General features: G+C 40.1%; 1 protein-coding gene across 1 annotated transcript; it reads right to left on the bottom strand.

Annotated features, from left to right (window-relative positions):
• Positions 1-15,339: 15,339 nt before the first annotated feature.
• On the bottom strand, positions 15,340-22,614 carry LOC103419911 (PH, RCC1 and FYVE domains-containing protein 1-like). Its single transcript, XM_008357999.4, has 9 exons — positions 22,058-22,614; positions 21,086-21,172; positions 20,183-20,269; positions 19,969-20,055; positions 19,751-19,870; positions 17,169-19,268; positions 16,890-17,036; positions 15,971-16,497; positions 15,340-15,793 (listed from the first exon to the last, which is right to left on the bottom strand). The coding sequence occupies exons 1-9, from the start codon at positions 22,103-22,105 to the stop codon at positions 15,628-15,630; spliced, it is 3,369 nt and encodes a 1,122-aa protein (XP_008356221.2). The 5' UTR covers positions 22,106-22,614; the 3' UTR covers positions 15,340-15,627.
• Between the last annotated feature and the right edge of the window lie 547 nt (positions 22,615-23,161).

The following is a 23,161-nucleotide window of genomic DNA, read 5'->3' as shown; positions in this document are numbered from 1 at the left end:
AGCTGCCTTTGCACCCGTGGTTGCAACAGATGTTGTCTTTCATTGGATATGCGTCTAGCCAACTCTACCCTGGTTTTTGGGATACCTTGATCGGGTTTTATATTATTTGGATGGAATGTGGGTTAGGTGAGCCTTCCTTTCATCAGTGGCGCTACTGCTATAAGATGCGCCCGGTGAAAGCATGCACTAGGTATACCGAGTGTGCATGTTGGAGTGAGAGAGAGCGTATTGTCTTTGGTAAGAAAAATGTGTATTGCACTTGGAAAAACTGTTGGTGCTTTCTTTAAAATGATTGGGAGTATGCTAAAGGTGTAACGCCTGAGCGACGTGTTCCTACTCACTTCCAGACTGTAGGTTGTAATGTATCCCTTGTTTGCATTATTTGCTATTTGTTGTGATTTTCTCTTGCTTCTAACATTTTTCTCCGTGCAGTGACGCGAGAAACCATCAAGCTGTCCGGACGGAAGCTAGCTGACGTAGAGAAGATGTTGAGGGTGCCTAAAGAGGATAGACATTTGGGCAAGCTACGACCCTTATTTCGAAAGTATAGTTTCCAACCCCTAGTGTCGGAGTGCCAGAGACGAGCAAGTAAGTTGTGTCTTTCATTTCGTCCCCTCTTTCTTTTACAAAGTTGCATTCCTTACTTTAATTTTTCTTGTTCAGTGGAGAAAGTGGGCAAGAAAGGGGAGACTAGTGCCAATAAAGAGAAAGCACCCATGTTAGTTCCCGTAGACGACATTTTGTTTCACAAGAGAGCTCGTAAGCATCGGGTGAGGCCAACCCCTAAACCTAAGTCACAAGAGAAGGTCCTCAAGATTGCTGCCTCAAGAAAGGCTGAAGCTGAGGCCATCGGGTGTGCTGCTGCCATAGTTGTATAGGAGGAAAGACGATTGTTGCCTCCTCTTTTTACCATCAATCCCATATTTTCTCCAACCATGGAGTCTACTGACCAAGAAGGTGGCCCTAGCTCTAGCCATAAAAGAAAGTACAAGGAAGAGGTTGGCAACATTTATTGGAAGAACTTGAAAGTTGCCATACAGCCAAGTAGTTTTAGGTATGTCAATAATTGCCTGGCAGGACGTCGATCCACTGTTAATGAGCTTGGTGAGCCGCTAGATGAGAACGAATCAGATCGTGACCGGATGATAAGGCTATCTTCTTATGTAAGTGTTACTCTGTCATTTCTTTGCTTTCTCCCCTCTTTTTCTTGGTAGTGACAATCATCTTGTCATGTAGGTCATGACCGAGTACAATGACAGATTACGAGAGGTCGAGCGGTACAAGGTAAAGTTTAAAGAGAATAAGCAGCTTGTGAATGACACCAAAAAAATGAGCAAAGCTTTGGCTGATGCCATCCGCCTTAAGGATGAAAACTTTGAGAGTTTGAAAAGGCGGAATGGTGAGAACGTGAGGCTCAAGAAACAATTGGAAACGACTAAGGAACAGTTGGAGACAACCATCCTTGAGGTTTCCAAGGTTAAAGGGGAGTTGGATAGTGCCTTGGTTGAGGTTTTTGGGCTGAAGAGGAGTATCCCAACTGAGAGGGATGCTGTTGTGCATGAGTTTTTAGGTTCCCTGGCCTTTCACGATGCCTTTAGACCTCACTGCATCCGGGCGGCTAATTTTGAGAAAAGGAAATGGATGGCCGTCATTGAGCGTTACGACAATGGAAGAATTATCCGAAAGTACCGTGATGAGATGGATGAGTACCGACAAAAAGGTGAAGCTTTCGTCATCGCAGTTGATCCTAGTAGTGATGATGACTTTGATAATGAGGCTAGTATCAGTGAGCAGTCTCAGGAGAGTGAGGATGGTCCTGGGGATGCTGAGGAAGGTGGTGATGGCAATGGGGTTGAAACGTAAAGTGATATTGTCAAGGGTTCGGCCTCAGATGAGGATGACTCGTAGTGCCCTCTTTTTCTATATGTACTCTGGATGTATGAGTTTGTTGTTTGTGTGGCATGTGCCATGTACTCTAGATGTACTAGTTTGTTGTTTTTGATGCATGTGCCATGTACTCTGGATGTACTAGTTTGTTATTTGTATGGCATGTGCCATGTTGTAAGCCTGAGAGCTTTTTATTTATGGATGCTTACAACTTTACGCCGTATAGTTTGATGTTAATTACCAAGTATTTGCACCATCATTGATGAATGCCTGGCTATATTTGAGCAAATCCTTTGTTTGATATAAGCCATAACTTGGGTCAGATTGAACGAATACACTGTGAAGTTGTTCGTTTATTTGTATAGTCTTGTTGACATATACTTAAACTTTATTTCCTGTTGGGAGCATTCATGTTGAAGCTTTGAACCCGAGTGTTTCATTGCTAGGAATGTAAGAGGATTAGGATTGAGTTGTCTAAATCACCTCTTTATTGAATTCATGCCAAATGGTCTTCGTTACATAGGATGTCGAACGGCTGAAGCTTAACACTTGTACAATGTGAGTTTACTTGTAATAGTACTTCAAGTGATCAGCGTTACATGGATGGCCAAGGGTCTTGCCATTGGAGCTTATAAACTTGTAGGAGCCATGGCGACCGATGCCAACAACTTCAAACGGTCCATCCCAGTTTGGACTAAGTGTTCCTTCACTCGGGACTCTGTCGCAGAGTAATCTTTTCTTCAATACCCAGTCCCCCACTTTGAAAGAACGAGGTTTGACCCTTGAGTCATAGTAAATGGAGATACGCTACTTATAGGCGACATTCCTCAAGTGAGCCTGGTTTCTGTGTTCCTCGACTAGATTTAAGTTAAGGGTAAGTTGTTTGTCATTTTTGCTTTGCATGTAGTTCTTGACTCGAAACATTGCTTGCTCAAGTTCCACTAGGACAACTGCCTCTGTACTAAAGGCAAGTGAGAATGGGGTTTCTCTTGTTGACGTCCGATACGAAGTGTGGTATGACCAAAGAACTTGGGGTATAAATTCTGGCCAACAACCTTTAGCCTTGTCCAAGCTAGTTTTCAAAGTTCGCTTCATTATTTTGTTGATGGCTTCAACTTATCCATTAGACTGGGGATGAGCTGGGGAGGCAAAACATAAGTTGATGTTGAACTTAGAGCAGAACATCCTGAACTTATTGTTGTCCAATTACCGCCCGTTGTCAGTGACTATCGCATTAGGAATGTCGATTCTGCAAAGGATGTTCCTTCATACGAAGTCTTCTATTTTTTGCCTCAGTAATAGTTGCCAAAGGTTCTACTTCAACCCACTTTGTGAAGTAATCAACTGCAACGATTGCATAGCGGACCTTGCCCTTCCCTGTAGGCATTGGGCCAATCAAATCAAGTCCCCATTGGGCGAAGGGCCAAGGGCTGATCATAGGAGTGAGCGGCTCGGGAAGAGAGTAAGGAATAGTTGCGTAGCGTTGACACTTATCACATAAGCGAGATATTCTGATGGCATCTTGATAGAGTGTTGGCCAGTAATATCCTTGGCAAAAAGCCTTGTGTGGTAGGGATCGAAATCCATCATGATCTCCGCAGACTCCTTCATGTATTTCCCGAATGACAGTTTTCGCCTCCGCGGGCGTAAGGCATCTTAGGTATGGCAGGTTAAAACCCTGCTTGTAGAGTTGGTCATTAATGATCAAGTAACGGGTAGCCTTGTATCGAATCTGCTTAGCTTGGACTTTATCATCTAGAAGGGTGCCATGAGCAAGGAATCTATAAATCGGGGTAATCCAACTATCCCCCTGTTGTAAGTTGCACACTTCCGCAGCCATGGTGCTTGGTGCTGCCAACAATTCGACCTGAATTTTTCTCCTAATCTTGTCTTCCACCGCTGAGGCGAGGTGAGCCAAAACATCTGCATGATTGTTTGCCGCTCAAGGAATTTAGGTGATCTGGTAGTGGAAGTGTTTGAGCAACAATTGTGTTTGTGCCAGATATGCTGCCATGAAGCTATCCTTAACATCAAAGTTGTTGGTGACCTGGTTAACAACCAATTAGGAGTCACTGAAGATATCAATTCGTTTAACCCCAAGGTGTTTGGCCAAACGTAAGCCTGCTAGGAGGGCTTCATATTCGACCTCATTGTTCGACGCCTTGAATTTGAAACGAAAAGCATACTTCATCGCCACTTTGTCAGGGGTCGTAAAGACTAGTCCTGCTCCACAACCCTGTTGGTTAGACGAGCCATCAACATATAGACTCCATGCTGGGGTTGTTGGTTCTATTTTCTAAGCTTCCGAAGGTAATGAAACCACTTTTTTTGGGCATAGAAACAATGTCAACAGGATATGTGAAGTTGGCGATGAAGTCTGCCACTGATTGGCCTTTCTTAGCTGGCTTTGGTTGGTAAGAGATGTCAAACACACACAATGCTATCGCCATTTTGATCATTCGCCCGAAAGTGTCAGGACTTTGGAGTATCTGTCGAAGAGGATGATTGGTAAGCACGATGATGGAGTGTGCTTGGAAGTAAGGACGAAGTTTTCGAGCAGACATGACCAATGCTAAAGCCAATTTATCAATGTTGGAGTATCGTGTCTCTGCATTTTTTAAGGCTTTGCTAGCGTAGTAGACAGGCCATTTAACATTACCATCCTTTCAAATGAAAACGGAACTTACTGCTCAAGATGATACTGATAGATAGATAATAAGAATGTCATCAACTTCAGGTTTAGAGAGCAGACGGGCTTTACTCATGTAGTCCTTGAGGTTTTTGAATGCCTCGACACATTCATCAGTCCATGTAATGTACTTCTTACTTCCCTTAAGTGATTTGAAGAAAGAAGCACATCTATCTGTGGCCTTCGAGATAAACCTAGTTAAGGCTGCCACCTTACCAGTAAGGCTCTGGATGTCTTTTGAAGTTACCAGTTCATTCATTCAAGGATTGCTTTAATCTTCTCAGGATTAGCCTCAATGCCTCGTTGGCTTATCATAAAGCTTAAGAATTTTCCAGAGCCTACGCCGAAGGCACATTTGTTGGGGTTCAACCTCATTCGATACCTCTTCAAAATGGTGAAAGTTTCAGATAAGTTGGTGATGTGTTGCTCAGCATGTTTATTCTTAACTAGCATATCATCAATGTAAACTTCCATGCTCTTCCCAATCTGTTCAGCGAACATTGAATTGACTAATCTCTGATAAGTCGCTCATGCATTCTTTAAGCCGAAGGGCATGACTTTATAGCAATATAGTCCCCTATCAGTAGTGAAGGTTGTGTGTTCTTGGTCCGGAGGGTTCATGAGGATTTGGTTGTATCCTGAGTAAACATCCATGAAGCTCAAGAGTTCACACCCTGCCGTAGAGTTCATAAGTCTGTCTATGAGAGGAAGAGGAAAGCTATCCTTCGAGCATCCTTTGTTTAGGTCGGTGTAATCGACACATATTCTCCACAAGACCTTTTGGAGCAGGAGACTTTCCTTGGTCAGATTCTTTTTAACAAGGACAACATTTGCTACCCACATTGGATAATTGACTTTGCGAACGAAGCCTATGCCTTTGAGTTTTTCAACTTCTGCCTTCATTGCCTCGTACCGTTTAACATCATAAGATCTTCACTTCTGTCTCACTGGTTTGGTCTTGGGGTCAATATTTAAGCGATGACAGATGATATTGGGCGAGATGCCTGGCATGTCCTCGTATGACCAGGCGAAAACCTCAGTGTTCTCTTGCAAAAAAGAGATCAATGCCAACCGAATATGTGGTGACAAGGTAGTGTCAATCTTCACCATGCGATTTGGATAATTTTTTGAGATAAAAACCTTCTCCAGCTCTTCAAAGAGTCATCTCGAGGATCATCAGGTTGACTGTTGCTACTGTGAAGATCCAAGTTGGCTTCGTCCGGGCTAGTCTTTATGACCTGGTCATGTATAGAAAAGGTTTCCTTGGGCATAGGCAAGTGTTGTTGCTTGACCGAAGTGTTGTAACATGACCGTGCACTAAGTTGATCTCCTCTGATGTAACCATTGCCATAGGGGGTTGGAAATTTCATCAACAACCTATGTGTGGATACCATGGCCTTGAGATCATTGATGCATATGCGTCCAAAGATGACATTGTATACCGTTGGGCAATCAACTACCAGGAAGTTAGTGGTAATGATAGCTATGTAAGGGCCTGTACCAATGGTGAAAGGTAAGTGTATGCTCCCTATAGGTTGCACGATATCACCGGAGAAGCTTATCAGAGGAGAAATTAAGCGATTGAGCAAGTGTTCAGCTACATTAAGTGCCTTGAAAGCTTCAGCAAACATGATATTGACCAAAGCCCTTGTGTCTACTAGGATTCATCTTACTTCAAAGTGTTGGAAATGTGCTCTAAAACCAATCATATGATGATACTTTACAGACATTTCACATGTTAAACTAATCTAGTTTAACTATAAAGGGCAAAGATTATTGTTTGAGCCGTCTCATATAAATGTTATAAGCTTAAACGATAAAGTCCAAGGAATATGTGATTGGGAGAATGCGATCTAAAGAAGTTAGATTCATGAGACCATTCTTTCGTAGACACATCCTAAACGTTCCTGATCATAGGATTGCCAATTGGGCATTGACAGTCCGTTAAGATCAGTACGTGCTGTATCTTCTCTCAGGGAGAGTGACTAGTCTCGAGTCATTGGTGTGTGTGACATCAAGACAAGTACGTAGGTGCTCAATAGAGAATGAGTTCACTGAACACGATCAACGAAGAGTTCTCATATTCATGTCACATGAGAACTCATGGTTGGGATAATGCAAAGTAGTCCTTTGACCTGAGGCATCACAGTTGTCTTGTGGTTAAGTTCTTGATCTTTGATTATGTCAAAGTCACCCCATCGGGGTGTCCACGACATCGTTGGGGTTAAGCCACTTAGCCATGGAGACAAGTGAATGCGCAACAAGGGATCGCTAACCTTCAAACCGTTTAAGGGGGAATACTCTATGATATGATTTAGAACCTCTGGCCAGAGTATGAATGAGATTTAGGAAAGTCGTTCCAAATCACATTCAAGGTAATCATATAAGCACACGAATCACATTGGATAGTAGACATGAATAAACTATCAAACCAAACAATGTGGTCAAGAGTATTGTATTAGAGAAAGACCGTATTGCATTTGTAATCCTAAACTGAATAGGTTTTCCACCTCTTCTGATTAGCTTGGGTAACCATGATATGCTGCTAGGTGTCACTCATGGTTTGTGGAAGCCCTAAACGTGTGTAATCACTAAAGGGAGAATTGAAAGTAAGTTTCAATTCACAATCGATTTGAAAGAGTTCTAATCGCCCACTGCCTCGCTAAAAGGAACCTAATGGATCGTACACCGTGTAAGGTGGAGATTGAAGAAACAATGGAGATGAGTAAGAATAATTAAATGGTTTAATTATTTATGGCAAAGATTAATTAATATGTTAATTAATCAAACGAATAAGTTCGTTAAAGACCTCGGGATAGTTTTGGACCTTTAGGCCCAATGGGCTTCGAACGTCAAGCCCATTGACTTAAGTTGTATGACAACTTAATGAATAAAGATTCATAAGGGCCCAATAGCCCAATAATATCCCAATGGCCGGCCATATAGTTTTGGAGTGGGTTTTGGACTTATTTACAAGTTTGTCACTCCAATGAATTAAGGTATAAATATGACTTTATAGTCAAAATTCATTTAGGGTTTGTTTTGGAGAAAATTGGAGAGAACATGTCTCTCCATTTCTCTCTAAAGAGGCCGGCCCCTTGGAGGGTGTATCTAGCCATACTACTACTCCAAGGTCACTCATTTTCTTCTCCAATCTCTCCTTGGTGTGGAGACTTAGAGGTTCTCAATTTTGGGAACTTGGAGAAACCTTTTCATCCATCCAAATCCATAGATTTTAGATGCAAGGAATGAAGGCCCTCTCTTTGGGTGATTAGCCTTTGCTTATGCAAAGAGGAATCTACAAAGGTATATATTTCTCAACTCACTTTGATTTGAGTTGAGTCTTGGTTCACCAATCTACTAGGCTTTGAATTTCATGGTTAATGTTTTGTTTTTAAGTGCATGCAAGCATGATTCCGCCTTTAATTGTTAATTGCATGCTTATAGATGTTGCTCAAATGAACATGTTTTCACAAAATAATCCTTCACAAAGTTGGCTATATGAGCCTCCACGATCAGAGGGTCGTTGTGAGGGTAGATGATATCTCTTTCTTCCTCAGGGTAGAAACATATTGGATCCCATTTAGGCTTTTGATACTTGCCTCCCCTGATGTCTTCCACGTGAAACACTTGGTGGCCAGGCCTTAAAGCTCGTTCGCTGTTTTTCATGGCCCTATTGGAAGATTCAGATATGAGTGTACCGCCGCTTATGGAATATATCACATTCACTTGGCGTTGGTTACAGTTATCCCTTGAAGGGTGAAGAAGGAATCGATCAATTTTTCTTTCACGTGCTAAAGCTTCAATATGATCACGAAGGGTAATACACTTCTCGCCGTCATGGCCGTTATGTTCCTGGTAGCAGCAAAACTTGTCTGTGTTCTTCGTGGGCTTATAACCCGATTGCCTCGACATTGGCTTCGGTATCAGGTGTGCTATGCTAAGGTAAATGGCCATGCATGTGGCATTCAAAGGCATGTATGTCTCATACCTTGGGGTAGGGCCTGTCCTGACACGTGCTTGGCCCACTATGTTGACTACCTAGGGGCAGGCATTATCGTGGCGATACCCTTGGTTATCGCGATAATGTCCCTTACTCCTTTTACTAAAATGGGACTGGTGAGGATGGAAATCTTTCATTTTACCCTGAGATTGTTATGTCTGTTGACTTGGCGAAGTATTAAGTAAGGCAAGAGGAGGCACTGCTGCTGTTTGGAAGGTTGAGGTCTTCTCATTTGGGTGGGTCTGGCTTCCACTCCCCACTTACTACTAAGGGATGGTTGTTGGGGGTTTCTCTTAGTATGTCATTGCCTCGGCGGAGGCATGGTTATAAGATTGTGCCATCACCTCAAAGTAAGTCTTCCAAGTGTTTGCATTGATCATGTACTTAAAGAAACAGTCACGTAGGCCTGCCGTGAAGGCTTTGAGGGTAGTCTTGTCGTCTACCTCGGCACAACGGGAATACTCATGGCTGAAGCGGCCAGCATACATACGTAATGACTCGTCTGGCTTCTGGCGAATAATGTACAAGTCATCTGCAGAGTGCAATCGATCAGTCTGGAAAATGTGTTGAGAAACAAACAGTTTCCTCAATCCTTAAATGGGTCTACCGTCTTAGGTGGAAGAAGGCAATACCAGTTTAGAGCTTCGCCAGATAGGGTGGAGGGGAAGATAAGACATTGCTCTTCGTCGATGTGCATCTGGTATGCCATGGTGGACTCAAAGAAGTTAAGGTGTTCAATCGGGTCCTCCTTTCCAGTATAGAGTTGCAAGCCAAGCTTCTGCTTTGTCTTTGCTTGGAGGGAGGTGTCGAAGATCCTCCTTGTAAGAGGACCAGACCTAGGTTGGTTCTAATCAGGTATCTCAGCTTGTCGTTCGGCCTTCAACTTGTTTACTTCTTTAAGGAGCTGTAGGAAAATAGGGTCCTAAATGGAGTCATGTACCACTGAAGCTTTCTTTCGTAAATCTCTATCTCCTCTTGGAAGTATGAAGGTTTGATCAAGAGCATGTGATTTTTCCCTGGACTCGCCGTACTGACTTCCAAGGTATGTCTGTCGGAACATCTCTGAGTCCCCTATACCTTTTTGTTTCTCTAGGACTTGTTACCCCTTCCCTAAATTGGTAGTCGGTCTGGGACATAAGAGGGGACCGAGTCTTTCAGAGACCCTTGGGTCATTGATCTTCGAGCTTACATGGATGGGATTGTCTCGACGTTGCTTTAAAAAATCTCGACAGTCGCAAAAGACAACTTTCGATCCTTCCACTCCTTCTGTAAGGAGGTGCCTTCCTTCACTCCTCCTACTTCGGGTCGAAGCAGCTGGGTTGAGAAGTCTCATGTTGGTCACCATTTCGATATGTAGCTTGCTCCTGAAATACCCATGTCGAGTGTAAATGACCTTCCGTGTTGAGGGGCACCCAGTTGATGGTTGACTTCCACAGGGGTGATGAGCTCGTGTCTTTTAGTATATCTAGCCTCATGGAGCATCTCGAAGACCTTCTCATACTGCTCTTGGAGGATCTCATTCTTCATCGCTATCTTGTTATTCTAAGCCTCCAGCTCATTGACTTTAGCCTGAAGAGCAAACTTCTTTTGTCCCTTTTTTCGTTGCTTCGCACCAGGTGCAAAATGAGTGTTATTCTGTGTGCTATGGCTTTCTTCACTCCCCATGTTGGAAATGGATGCCTGGTCAAAAGAAAATGTACGAATGGTGAAAACCAGCTTAACAAAGCTAAAGAGAGTGGGAATAAGTGTCGTTCCCACAGACGATGCCAAATGTTGATGCAAAAAATCAGTGAGGACTTTGGTACAACAGAAAATGTTAAGTTTGTGACCTTCGCTAGATTGCTCCGGTCACTAGTGTGGATAAGTATGCAAATGGATAGAGACAGGGAAGTAAACACAAGATGTACGTGGTTCACCCAGATTGGCTACGTCCACGGAGTAGGGGAGTTCTCATTAATTATGACAAGTACATAGGTTCAAGCTCTCCTTTCGCGAGTACTAGTGAATGATTTAATACAAATGACATTATGAAATATTGTGAGAGAATGATCTCTATTTATAGAAGAGAGTTTCTAGTTTCATTCTAACATTGACACGTGTCGTGCGGTGATTGGCCTCTGATGTCGACACGTGTTGCGTTATGATTGGCCTCTGATGTTGACATGTGTCGCGTTGTGATTGGCCTCCTGGTTGGAGGGAGACTCTTGTGGGTCCTTGGCAATATAATGTTGACCGGTGCTTAGTAGTTTCGGGGTTGGTCAAGTATGGTACAAACAAATCATGTTGGAAGGACAATTGCTACAATTGGATTAAAATTGAGGGGCCATTTCTCAAATTTGGTTAAATTTGAGGGACAATTTCTCCAATTGGGTTAAAGTTGAGGACCATTGCTACAATTTTTTTCATTTGGTTTTCATATTAGCCCCTTTAGCGTCATGTGTGTGGCACATGACTCATTATGACGAAAGTTCTATGGAGTTGACGAAAAGGACCATAGTTGTACATTTTAATGAATTAAGAGATCAATGATCACAAATTTTTAGTTGAACGATTATTACTTCAATTGAATTAAAGTTAAATGACTATTACTGCAATTTCATCATGAAATGCGTAACCAGTTGATAATTGATATATCATATCCGACTAACATATACGTGATCTAAAGTGAAATCCTTGTTGAATTTGGGAATGTAACTTGTGACATCATATGATGAAAGGGCCTAGATAGATTATAGACTCTACCTTAATGTTAGAACTAGACAGGGACATGTTTTTCAATTTGTGCAAGATATGTACATCAGAACTGTTAGTCGGCCATTAATTATGATAGAGACCCACACATTCACCTACCAATCCAACAGCCTCCCCTTATTTACTCCCAAATTTCGTTCCCTTAAAACTTTCCCACCATATATCTTTTAATTTGGCCTTTTTGTTCTATCCATTCATAACTTTGGTGATGACTCAGAAGCACACCTCCTAAAGACCCGTTCAAGTAATCTTAAAGAAAAAAGAAAGATTCAAACACTATTACTACATGTTACCTTTGTTTGATTTTGCACCTTGCTTAGTCAGTAGTCCCCCCCCCACACACACACACACACAAATTCACAGAGCCAACATCTCCATCTAAAGGCACATGACTCGGTTCCTGCATTTACTTCCTCGTGTTTGCACATTCCCTCCTCGTTGTTTTGTATTTATACCTCCGTTTCACATTACAAACTTTCATTCATGTATACCCAAAGCCATTCACCAAAATATTTAGCTTCTTCCTTCAACAAAAAATCTTGAGTGCATGCAAAAGTATTTGTTCTTAACCGCTTCAGTTATATACCATTTCATATCACAATTTTTCATTTGTACCCCAAAGCCATTCATAAAAATACTTAGCTTGTTACAAAATCTCCGAGTGCATGCAGAAGTAAATACTCTCAACCGCTTCAGTTACATACCCAGTAGTATAATTATCTATAAAGTACAAGTAATCAGTCTTTGTAGTTTGTGCCACATTAGTAACCTCACATCCTTGCACTCGTCAGGCTTGACAACAACATACACCCCCGTCCCTCTCACTCTCTCTCGATTTGCTTCTTCTTGTTGTATTTCTTCCTGTATAGATAGGCTTTTCATTTCAATAATTTATTTGGTGAAATGGGAAAGAGACATGATCTGTTAGTTGTAGTAGTGCTATTGCTGCTCGTCTTTCTGGTCGGCCACACTCAAAGCTCAAGAGTACTTCAGAGCAGTCAAGTTTTTAAGGTATTGAAGCCTGCCTCTGGTCATCAGAAACTGCATGAGAGTAGCTTTTTCGCATTCTTACCCAAAGCAACGCCAATCCCACCGTCTGGTCCTTCCAAGGAGCACAATGCTATTGGTTTACAAAGCTCCCCACCTTGAAGATATATTTCTACAGAAAAAGGTAGATGTAGCTGCTGCTCAAATCTTCTTCAGCCCAGAACTAATACTGGTGATGGGTAATGTACATGGGGTTGGTGGATATATTTTGTTATTTTTTTGTTTGTTTGTTTGGTTTTTGATTTCGGAGCCTAATTTTATGAGAAGCTAGCATAAAAAATGCTCTGTAAGTTAATGTTTAAGGATACGGATATACGCATCCTCCTTGAAATATTCCAGCTGATGAATATGGAAAATTTGTAAAGGAAGAAAAAAAATATCAAACATTAATTCATATTTTCTGCTACTTTGTTTTAATTCTGCATGTAATTTTCATATAATGGAAGTGAATTCATGCAATTAGATTGAAGCCAATGAGATGAAATTGTCCCTTCCAGAAGTTTATGATGCAGAAAAGAAAGAGTACGCATTATATATATCTAGCTGGGTAGGAACAGTACTATAGTACTAAAGCTTGAGTGAGAGCAAACTCAAAATCTTTTGACAAGAGTGAGTGAGTGAGTGATGATGGACGTACGTGATCCTCTTAAATATTATAGGCTGACGTGTCGACATCCCGTCATTTTACTTATTTTTGCTCCATGCCTTTCCATCATACCTAGCTATCCTCTCTCTCTCTCTCTCTCTCTCTCTCTCTCTCCCTCCCTCCCACCCCCCCCCCCCCCCCTATTTTCTGTGTTTTTGCTTTTGGTTGGTGCTGCTGTGAAGGCGTTGAGGAAAAGAGGAGCGGGGGATGAGTATTCAAAAGTCTAACTTGGTGAAGAAAGAAACTCACTCACATTTCTTAGTTTATTATTTGCAACATTTTTTTCAAACACAAGAGGAGAATAATCCACTTCTAATGTGACTTTTATGTTTTTTGTTTGTTTGTTTGTTTACGTTTTTCTATTCACATGCAAAAGATGTATATCTCATTTATTAAAGAATACAAGTCTCTTGTGAATTTGTAACGGATAAAAAGTCACCTATGAAACACCATGCATGAAAATAAATAAATAAAAGTGAAGCATCAATTTAGTCCATGAACTATTACCAAAGTGAAAAATTAGGTCCTTAAATTATTTTTTCAATAACATAAGTTCCTAAATTGATTAAAAATTATGAATTTCATCCTTACTATTATATTCAAAGCGATTTGATCCAATTTTTCATCAACTTAAGTCAATTGACACACTTTAGAGTGTAATACTGTTCTTTTCTCGCCTATAAGCTCTTAACAATTCATATAGGTTGCAAATCTAACGTCTAATTTACCCTCCAAAGTTAACTCCATACACTATTTTTTTATGTAAAATTACCAATCTATCCTCCAATGTATATCACAAGCAAATAATGTGATTTAAATTGATAGAAAATTGAATTTTAGTAGCTTTGAATATAATATTAGAGATGTAATTGACATATTTTTATAATTCAAGAACTGATTTTGTTAAAAAAATAGTTTAGGATTTAATTTTCACTGAGTTGATAATTCAGGAACTAAATTGGCAATTCACTCAATAAATAAATATATATACTAAAGTGAGTTATTGGTTGATTTCTTCCTGAACTTGTAAGAGGTTGTCAATATTCTCTTTGAACTTTATTTTTACCCGATTTATCCTCTAACCCTTTATAATTGGCCATTTCCCCATTGAACTATAATTTTAGTTGGTTACCCCCTAGCTTTTATAATTGGCCAATCTTCTGCTAACTTTATTTTCCCTGCTAATCACTAAACTCTAAAATTCAAATAAAAAATGTACAAAGTGAAATAGCAAAGGTGAAGAAGAAATAAAAAACAATATGTTATCCACATTAAGGTTAAAATTGGGGTGGTTAGCTAAAATTGAAGTACGCAAAAAATTGACAGCTCCTTACAAAACAAAATCAACAAAAGTCTAACTTGGCCTGCGTTTTTGGAGGGGGTAAATATTATTGACCCACATCCTGTGAAAGTTTGGTTGCTGGCAATAAGTTGGTTAAGCCATTTCACATCTTGCATTAAATTCAAACTGCCATTTTGAGAGAGAGAGAGAGAGAGGTGTGAGACTAATACCTAATCCCTATGAGAGCAATAGAATTGGGGATTCTCAAAATAAAGACCATAGGGTCAAAAGACTGAATGTTACATTTTACTTTGGATTTTGGTGGGAGAAAGATTCAAAGGGGTTTGGTTAAAACTTAAACAAATTGGGATCCTTACTGGCTATTCAAATTTTTCACTCAAGTTAGAATCTGCAATGTAAGTTTTCTGTGTCGGTAGCTTATGAAAATGATCACGTTAGTATTTGAATATTGGAGATAGAATGAGCTACAATTGTTCGATTAACATCATATATATGGAAATCCTAAAGGTTCGTTTAGTGGTAAACAAGCAAAAAGAGTTTGAACTCCCATTGGTGTATAATTCTTGGAGCCATCAGTTTTATTTTGGCGTACCATTTGACCTGGAAGTCAAAAGTACGCTACCACCTTGTACGATATTGGGATTGTATGAAAAGGCTACTAGTTTATAAACAATGTGTGGTAAGATAACTTCTATATTTAAAAAAAAAAAATATATATATATACACGGAGAAATACATATAAAGTCATTTAGAATAGAAATTTCGGCATATCTGTCTGACAGAGGAACTCTCTCACAGGGAATGGGATTAGTGGGGTCAAGTGGGACCAAAAAACAAGGACGGGGTTGTATTTTGCAAGTGCAGTTGGACAGCAAACATGGCTCGCCTGGTTTACACAAGTTTTCCTCGCCATGCAGAGCCTGTAAATTTTTACCTCATTTGGTATAGAGGATTGCAAAATTTAAGGGCCAAAAGCATGGAAGAGCAAAAAGAGAAACTTTCATTTGCTCAGATTGTCTCAGAAACGAAAATTTTATATACACTACAATACAACAGGTGTATAAAGGGCAAATACCCGTAAATTAAATGGACGAGCAAAAATCAATTTGAGAAAAAAAAAAAAAAAATTGGGTGAAAGTGGGAAGGAATGAAAGGTGATGAACAAAATAAAGGCAAAAGAGGTTGTTTGCAATGCTTCCCTTCATACACCACCCCTTTGTTGCTTCCTCTCAACACCACCTACAGAGTCATTCGTACAAGATAAGTTAATGGAGGACTTCCCTCCTTCTGCCCGTCCTTTGCTAAGCTTGTTGAGATGAGGCAGGTGAGAGGGCTCCGTCTGATCTGCGTGCAGCTGAGCCAGCAACCGATGATTTGTCTGACCCACGGACATTGTACTTCTCGTACACTTTCTCACGATTCTCCGACCACCAGATCTCTGCTTGTTGCTCTCCAAATCTCCTTCGGCTGCAAATGAAAATGCATATTATAAGACTTTAATTACAAGATTATTCCATCTTTGATCCATAACAGCAAAGTTATGCACCGAGTATGTGGCATGTTACGGCCAATATGTTCAAGAGATCATAGGGCTACCAGCTGACAGATTTATCGTATTAAGAAACTAGCAAAAACCAATAGTACCTGAAGCGCACTCGTTTGAGATCTCTAGTTCCATCCCGCAGAGCCACAAGAGTTATATAAACACCCGGCTCATATTGTTCAATCCATTCTGCCTCAACTGTATTACCATTAGCAGGCGATGGAGAATTCTTGGACCTCGCACCATTCTCCCCATCTTGAAAAGGCCCGGATTCCTTGCCATCAACAGTTTCAGACACACTACTACTGACTGACTGAAATGATCCACCACTATTGGGTAGTTTATTGGAGGTCAGAAGCTCCCGACTCTGCTGCACATTTGTTTCATTTGTTCCAAGTGGATCCTTGGGTGAATGAATCGGGACGTGATTTCCATTTGTTGTAGCAGAGTCGATTCCCAAGGATGAGATCAAGTAAGAACTGCTGATGGAATTCGATCTTGAATGCTGCTCTTCATTAGCATCTGGATAGTTAATGCCATTTGGCTCCAACCCATTTGGCAGGAATGCCTTCTTTATGGTCTCTGTATCATAAACCCCAGGTGGCAGCCGTTCTGCCAAATCCTTGAGCTGAAATAATTGTCAACCACGATCATCACTATGGCAGTTCAACATCAATTGAAAAATTTCGACCAAAAAAGTAGAGAGTCAGCTACCTAACTCAATAGTAAAGAACACCTTTTAACTTATTCAAGTTCCAGAGTTAGAAGATTGCAACTGACAAAAAAAATAAGTACGAAAAACGTGTACCATTGGCTCCTTATTGCTACAGCCTACAGTTTCATTCGTAGAGATAAACCATGGGTACATAATTCATGTACTATTCTACTCTGAAGTTTATTTTATTAAATTCAATATTATAATAAGAAATGATTAAATGAAATGTTTTTTAAATATATTACAAACAAGTCGATGATCATGAATAACTTTAGGAAATGAAAGCAGGTAGCAGAAGAAATGACCTGTGCGGTTAGTGACTTTATAACTTCTTTTGCAGCTTTAGATTTAGCAGATTCCTCTGCGGCCAATGCCATTGCTTCTTGTACTTTCTTCGAAGAATTCTGAAGCTCTAATTCTTGAATATCACATCTCTGTCTAAGGCTCTCAACCTTACGAAAAAAACATTTATAATCAAATTATTAGAAGATAATAATTACAAATAGTCAAACACGAACCCACCACCCCTCTCAAGAGGTTTACAAAAAGTAGCCATAAAGTCCAGAAAAGTATGAACTATGTACCTGTGAACGTAATTTTAGCACTTCCTGATTCAAAAGTTCATTTGTTTTCTTCAGACTATCAGCAATACTTTTTGAGAAGGAAAGTCCTGATGTAGTAGGAACAGGAGTTGCAAAACGAGGAGGGCTTGGTCTCCTTGAGAAAGGTGACACGGACCTTGAACTCGCTCCAGATGGTGTAAGAACTGGTTTGGGAACTGTTCGTCGCAAATCAACAGCAGTTGACATAACAACATCCTTTAATTGCAACAATGAAGGTGCTTGAGCGGAGCGGACAAGTGAAAATGTGTCAGCTTTCTTTCCCTGCTTGGCTGCTTTAGTATCTAATTGCTTTATCAAATCCATATTAGATAGTACAGCAGACTTATACAATCTTATGTCAGCCTTGTCCAACCTGTCCTTGTTCTCACCTGACAAGCGAGGTATAGCATTCCTTCTGTTATTACCACCGGTTTCTAACACCTTATTCAATTTCACATAACAAGCATCACAAACCCGATATGGTTTTCCAGGATTAGGAGCCAGTGCTGCTCTTGTTGCTTTTCTTGAACTGCATGAATGGCAGTGGACAAGTCCACAATTATAGCAGTTGTGCCTCTTCTTTGTGAACCCAAAAGCCTGTCTACAAGCAGAGCACTGTGACTGCTCAGCACCAGATACCCATTTGTGAAGACAAATAGCTGCTGTATAGTTTTGACCACAGCCGATATATTTCACATGTCTATCCTTTAAAGCTTCAACGAGAGTCGGTGTTTTCCGATCTTCAATATCCCCATGGCCCAACCTCCCATTAGCTCCCTTTCCCCATGTATAAACTTCATTCCTGGATGTTAATACTGCTACATGATATGCACCACAAGCAATTTCTTCAACGCAATCCCCAGAAAGCTTGTCTTCTACCAAGCAAGGAAGCTTTCCATCAGAATTGGGATTTCCAAGCTGACCATAAACAGTACTGCCCATTGTAAAAACATGTCCTGATGTCGTCAAGCCTACAGTTAAACTGTGCCCACAAGCAATTTTCTGAAAATTGTAGTCAATAAGGGCAGGAACACATGTCGGTTTAAGCCGGGCTTCCTTGTCTCCATGCCCAAGTCGATTCTTATCTCCATCACCCCAAGTAAACAACTTACCTGATGAACTACTTGCACTAGATTGTGTTGCAATAACCTCCACCACAGCAGCAGTGTGCCACACCCCACATGCAACAGATATAGTCCTCAACCCTGATAGGGATTCTACTTCTCTCGGATAGGGAATGTTTTTTCTGTCTCCATGGCCCAAGACACCAAATGTGCCATCGCCAAATGTGAAGAGTTTCCCGGTTGATGTTACCAAGGCTGTATGCCATGGACCACAAGTTACAGAAGCAACTTGAAGTTCCTCAAGAGGACCTGAAATTCTCTTTGGTATCCAATGGCTGACATCAGTGCCATGACCAAGAAGTCCAGCATTATGCGTACCATCTCCCCATGTATAAAGTTCCCCAGCCATTGTAACAGCACAAGTATGAAATTCTCCACATGCCACAAAATCAACACTAGTAGCTGCCAGAGATTCAACTAGACGAGGCTGAGAAACATCCTTCCCAGCACCATGTCCTAGTCGTCCTCCAGATTCTTCTCCCCATGTAAACACTTCACCTTGTCTCGTGACCAAGGCTGCATGTTTGACCCCACAGGCTATATGATGGACATCCAAAACAAGATTGGACTCTAATGGCCTAGGGACAAGCACATCTGATCTCGGGCTCAAATAATTCACATTTTTATCAGCCCCAATCTTAACAACACTATCACAAATAGCTTCACCCCATATGTACACATCACCTAGAGCTTCACAATCATCCGGTGCTGAACCATGACTTGAAGTGCTAGGAGCACTTGAAACACTAACTCGAAATGCATCCGAACCAGATCCTTTTACTTGCATCTTTGTCTGGTCTGATGCAGCATGTGACTTCTCAGAAACCGGGGAATTTTCAGGCAGAAAACTCTTGGGCGAATTTGTTTTGAAACTAACAGAAATCTCTGGAGAGCCACTATCTCGTGCACCACTAGCAGAACTATCACTTTGACTATTTGATGTCAAGTCCCTGCCATCCTGAAATACCCAAAGACTTGATCAGCAGGCAGTCATTCAACAGGTGTACTTATACGTATCGAAATGTTAGAGAAACTTTCATACATCCAAAGTGTATGTGCGTGTGTAATGTTTCAGCATAAAGAGGTTGGATGACTACAATAAAATCATATGAACTAAACTATAAAGTTAGATGACTCATTAGTCATTAAAGTAATAAGAGAACTAAAATCCAAAAAAAAATATTTTATATATATATAAAGTAAAACAAAAATTTACAAAGGTAAGAAAAAGAAATTATATATATATCAACACGCACGCACGCACGCACGCACGCGCGCGCACACACACTATATGTCTATACAAGCATAGTATTTCAGCATTTCAAATTTTCCTGAAGGGCTCCAACACAGCAGGCTGATGCATATATAACACAGATAACTGCAATACAAGACAAAATATAAAAGCTAACACAACGAAGATTTCTAAGTAGGTATATTTACATCAAGGTAGAGGCCTCCATCACTCCATCCGTCAATTTTGGAACGACCACCACTACCAGAGGAAATTAGTGCTTTGAGGCCTACAATCCACACTTCTGCCTCAACTTTGTCCTTGCAAATCTGGAAGGAAATAACAGTTAATCATAAATATTAGTATTATTAAATAAAAATAGGAAACTATGTAATGAGAGATATCATTTTGAACTTCCACCACTAACCAGATCAAGAGACCGCTTTCCGTTATTGTATATAAGAGAAAAGGATAAATAATCCTTTTCAGGACACAAATATCGTTGAAAGACAGCCTGTAACAAATTTTGTAACAAAATGAAATTAGAATAAGTATCACTAGAAGACGTAAAATTTAAACCTGCAGTAATATATGCTAGTCATGTACTAAAAATTATATCAAAGTGATATCAAATATCTTACAGTTCTTTGTCCAGGAACAATTCTTGTGACAGAAGCCAACTTCAAACTTCTTTCACTACTTGAAATCCAGATCAAAGATGATTCGTCCTGAAATTATTAAATGCAGCAGTAAGTAGAAAATGGAAGCCATTTAAGAGCACACGAATTTATGAATCAAATTACAATATATGTAACCACAAGCAAGAACCATAAAAGGGCCAGTGAAAAGCTATCTCATTAGCAGTATTTTACATCGCATAAGTCAAAACACAAAGCAGTGTAGATACGCAGCAACATCACAGCACAAGTAATGTCAACTGAAATTTAACATATTCCAAGACCTTACAAGGTGAAATGTTATTCATGACTATTAATGATATGTTTCTCCAAGAACTATAGACCATATTTTGCCTTGACTGACCTCAAACTACAGTACGAATAAATTCTCAAATCTCTTATCAAAATGAAATATGCCATAGACTCTGGCAAACTGCCTACTGTACCCTTATGGTTCTATTCTGCCAAATGGATCGAAACCTTGATTAACTCAGATTTACCCTTCAGTTATTAATTTAATAAGCAGAAGGAAAACTTGATAAATTTTATCTTTTCCGTTATACACACAAATGGAAATTGTTGGAAATTGTATACTTGTGGGAGAAGATAGAAATTACCTAAATGGCACTACATTACACTGCTAAGTGGGAAATTCAATTAAAGTATGTTTTGTAGCATTCTTTACTTCATCCTTTTACAAGTGTAATACATTGTACTTTACTGTCTGTCCATGCAGGAATTGTGGAATAAATGTTTTATTTCAACTTTAACAATTGTGCACCCATGCTTTATTCCTTCCATGAAGCCGACAAACCACCAATATCTTAATAATAAATCCTAATAGAGAAGCTTTAGATACAAACTTACAGTAGAAAGTCTAAATGGACAAAACTTAGGCTTTCCCTTACGACCATATTTCAGTAGTTGAGCACCCTTCTTTAAAGCAATTATTGCCTGCAAATCATTTAAGAATCATTCAAAACCATGAGAAAGATATGAAGAATGGATAAAGGCTGTATGCACTAAACATACGACCATAATAACTCATACAAAAGAGTAGTATCATTTATACTCGAATACGGAATTCTACACCAAAATGAAATGCTATTCTAATTATAGTGGTACACTGAACTCCTACCGCATACAGTAGACTTTGTGACTTCCAACTCAAGAAGCATAGCAACTTAGTTCTCTTTCAGTTACAAGTTACAACCTTCCAAGACATATCATAATTCATTTACCATTATCCTGCAACTAAGCGAATAAATCGCTAAATCCAAACTTTTAAGATATTACAAAACCCTATGCGTCTAAAGTTAGGTTTTTGACCCTGCGAAGAAATTAAAATGTGGTTTACATGCAATGCCATTTCCATTGGATCACTTTGTCGCAATAATCACTAGACAGTTATCGTTCGAAGATGTCAGTACTATACACATTCCCTCAGAGCAAACCCAGTTGTCGATATGGCAAATGCACATGGGAAAAATACAAAATTAAAAAAGGTTCGAATATTAGGGCCTATCTGGTCCTCTAAAAGCACCCATTACTGCATCTATTGAGCCCGAAACGATGAATCCAGAAATTAACCTCATAAATCAAAGCCTTGAGAAGATTATGTGCCCAATAATTATATCCAGAAAGCTGTTTACCAAATCTAAATTCCTTCACATTTTCCACATACCTACAAAATATTAACTTTATAAAGCTAAAAATTAAATCTTCCACTTTAGACATGTAAACAGAGGATAATTAACAATAATTTAATTTTTCTTTGTATTTTCTGATACATTTGCAAAGAGAATTTTTGAGGCAAAAAGAATTTGGAGAGAACGAGACCTGGTCGATGTCACGGTTGGCATTCCCGTAGCTAACAAGATCTGCCATTCCATGTGAGAGAAATTACCGTAACGCCACCACCCTCTCCGATCCCTCACAGGAGCTCCGTTCATCATCTACCGTCCAACTCGCTCTCGCGCCTCCGTGCAATACCATCAACGGCCACGTCACCGTCACCACCACTGCTCACCTCTCTCTCTATCTACACTACGCCGCGCAGATCTGCCGAAACCCTAAGACCTCCCGTTCTGAGCTTTGACTCCGAGCAGACAGGAAGCTGAGCTCGAAGCCGTGGACTGTTTGGGAGCTGGTTGCGGAGAGACCGACGGCGGGTTTGAAAAGGAAGAGGGGGTTCAGAGAGGAACTGAGGGGTTGAGAAGAGAAAAGAGAAGGGACGAAACGGCGTCGGAGAAGGGGCCGGGGAACCGGACCGGAGGGAGGAGGGAGGGAGGGAACAGAAGAGAGAGAAAAATCCCTGGAAAGAGAGAATTTAGGGGGGTGGGGTGCGGTGGGATGTGCCCGAGTCTGTAAAAAAAGTACAATTGGTCAAAGCTGTGGAAAATAGAATACTACCGATCAAATAAATCAACTCGAAAAATAAAATCAAATCTCAGAAAATAAAAAATCAAATCAAAACTCTCCTCCTTTCCTTTGTTTTTCTTTTTCTTGCTTTTCATAATTTTGCAAAATAATTATGAATCTAGAATCTCAGAATTTGACGCTACTGAGTACGAAGCTCCGAACTAGTTGAAACTACAAGACCAAGGTTGATTAAACAAACTACTTAGCTACTTAGATGTGTCAGTTTTGTATGTTAAGAGTTTAGTTGTAAGGCTAAGATTGCAGCCATTAATTTCGCTTACTTTTTATATAAATAGGATCGATCCGCCATGAAAGAGTAGATTTTTTCTACAAAATGAGTTTTATTAGTTCTTTTCCAAAGGTGCCACTGCTGAGAACTAACAAAGTATGACGTTTTCAATCGAAGCTAAATTGAATATAATTTGTAATCTAATTAAGAAGATCATTTATCTCTACGAACATTGCCGCCTAATAAATCGTGTATTTTGTTTTCCATTTTGTACTAGATAAGTATTTGTTTTA

The sequence above is a fragment of the Malus domestica genome, chromosome 10 (genome assembly GCF_042453785.1).
Source record: "Malus domestica chromosome 10, GDT2T_hap1".
Classification (NCBI taxonomy): Eukaryota; Viridiplantae; Streptophyta; class Magnoliopsida; order Rosales; family Rosaceae; genus Malus; species Malus domestica.
The sequence above is the reverse complement of the archived record's forward strand: the minus strand, read 5'-3'. Positions and strand labels throughout refer to the sequence as shown.

Coding starts and splice junctions, on each gene's coding strand:
- LOC103419911 (XM_008357999.4), bottom strand. CDS start 22,105: ATGGCAGATCTTGTTAGCTACGGGAATGCCAACCGTGACATCGACCAG. Junction 20,056..20,182: donor TTGTTCCTGGACAAAGAACT/GTAAGATATTTG, acceptor AATTTGTTACAG/GCTGTCTTTCAACGATATTT. Junction 17,037..17,168: donor TGCTAAAATTACGTTCACAG/GTACATAGTTCA, acceptor TTTTTTCGTAAG/GTTGAGAGCCTTAGACAGAG.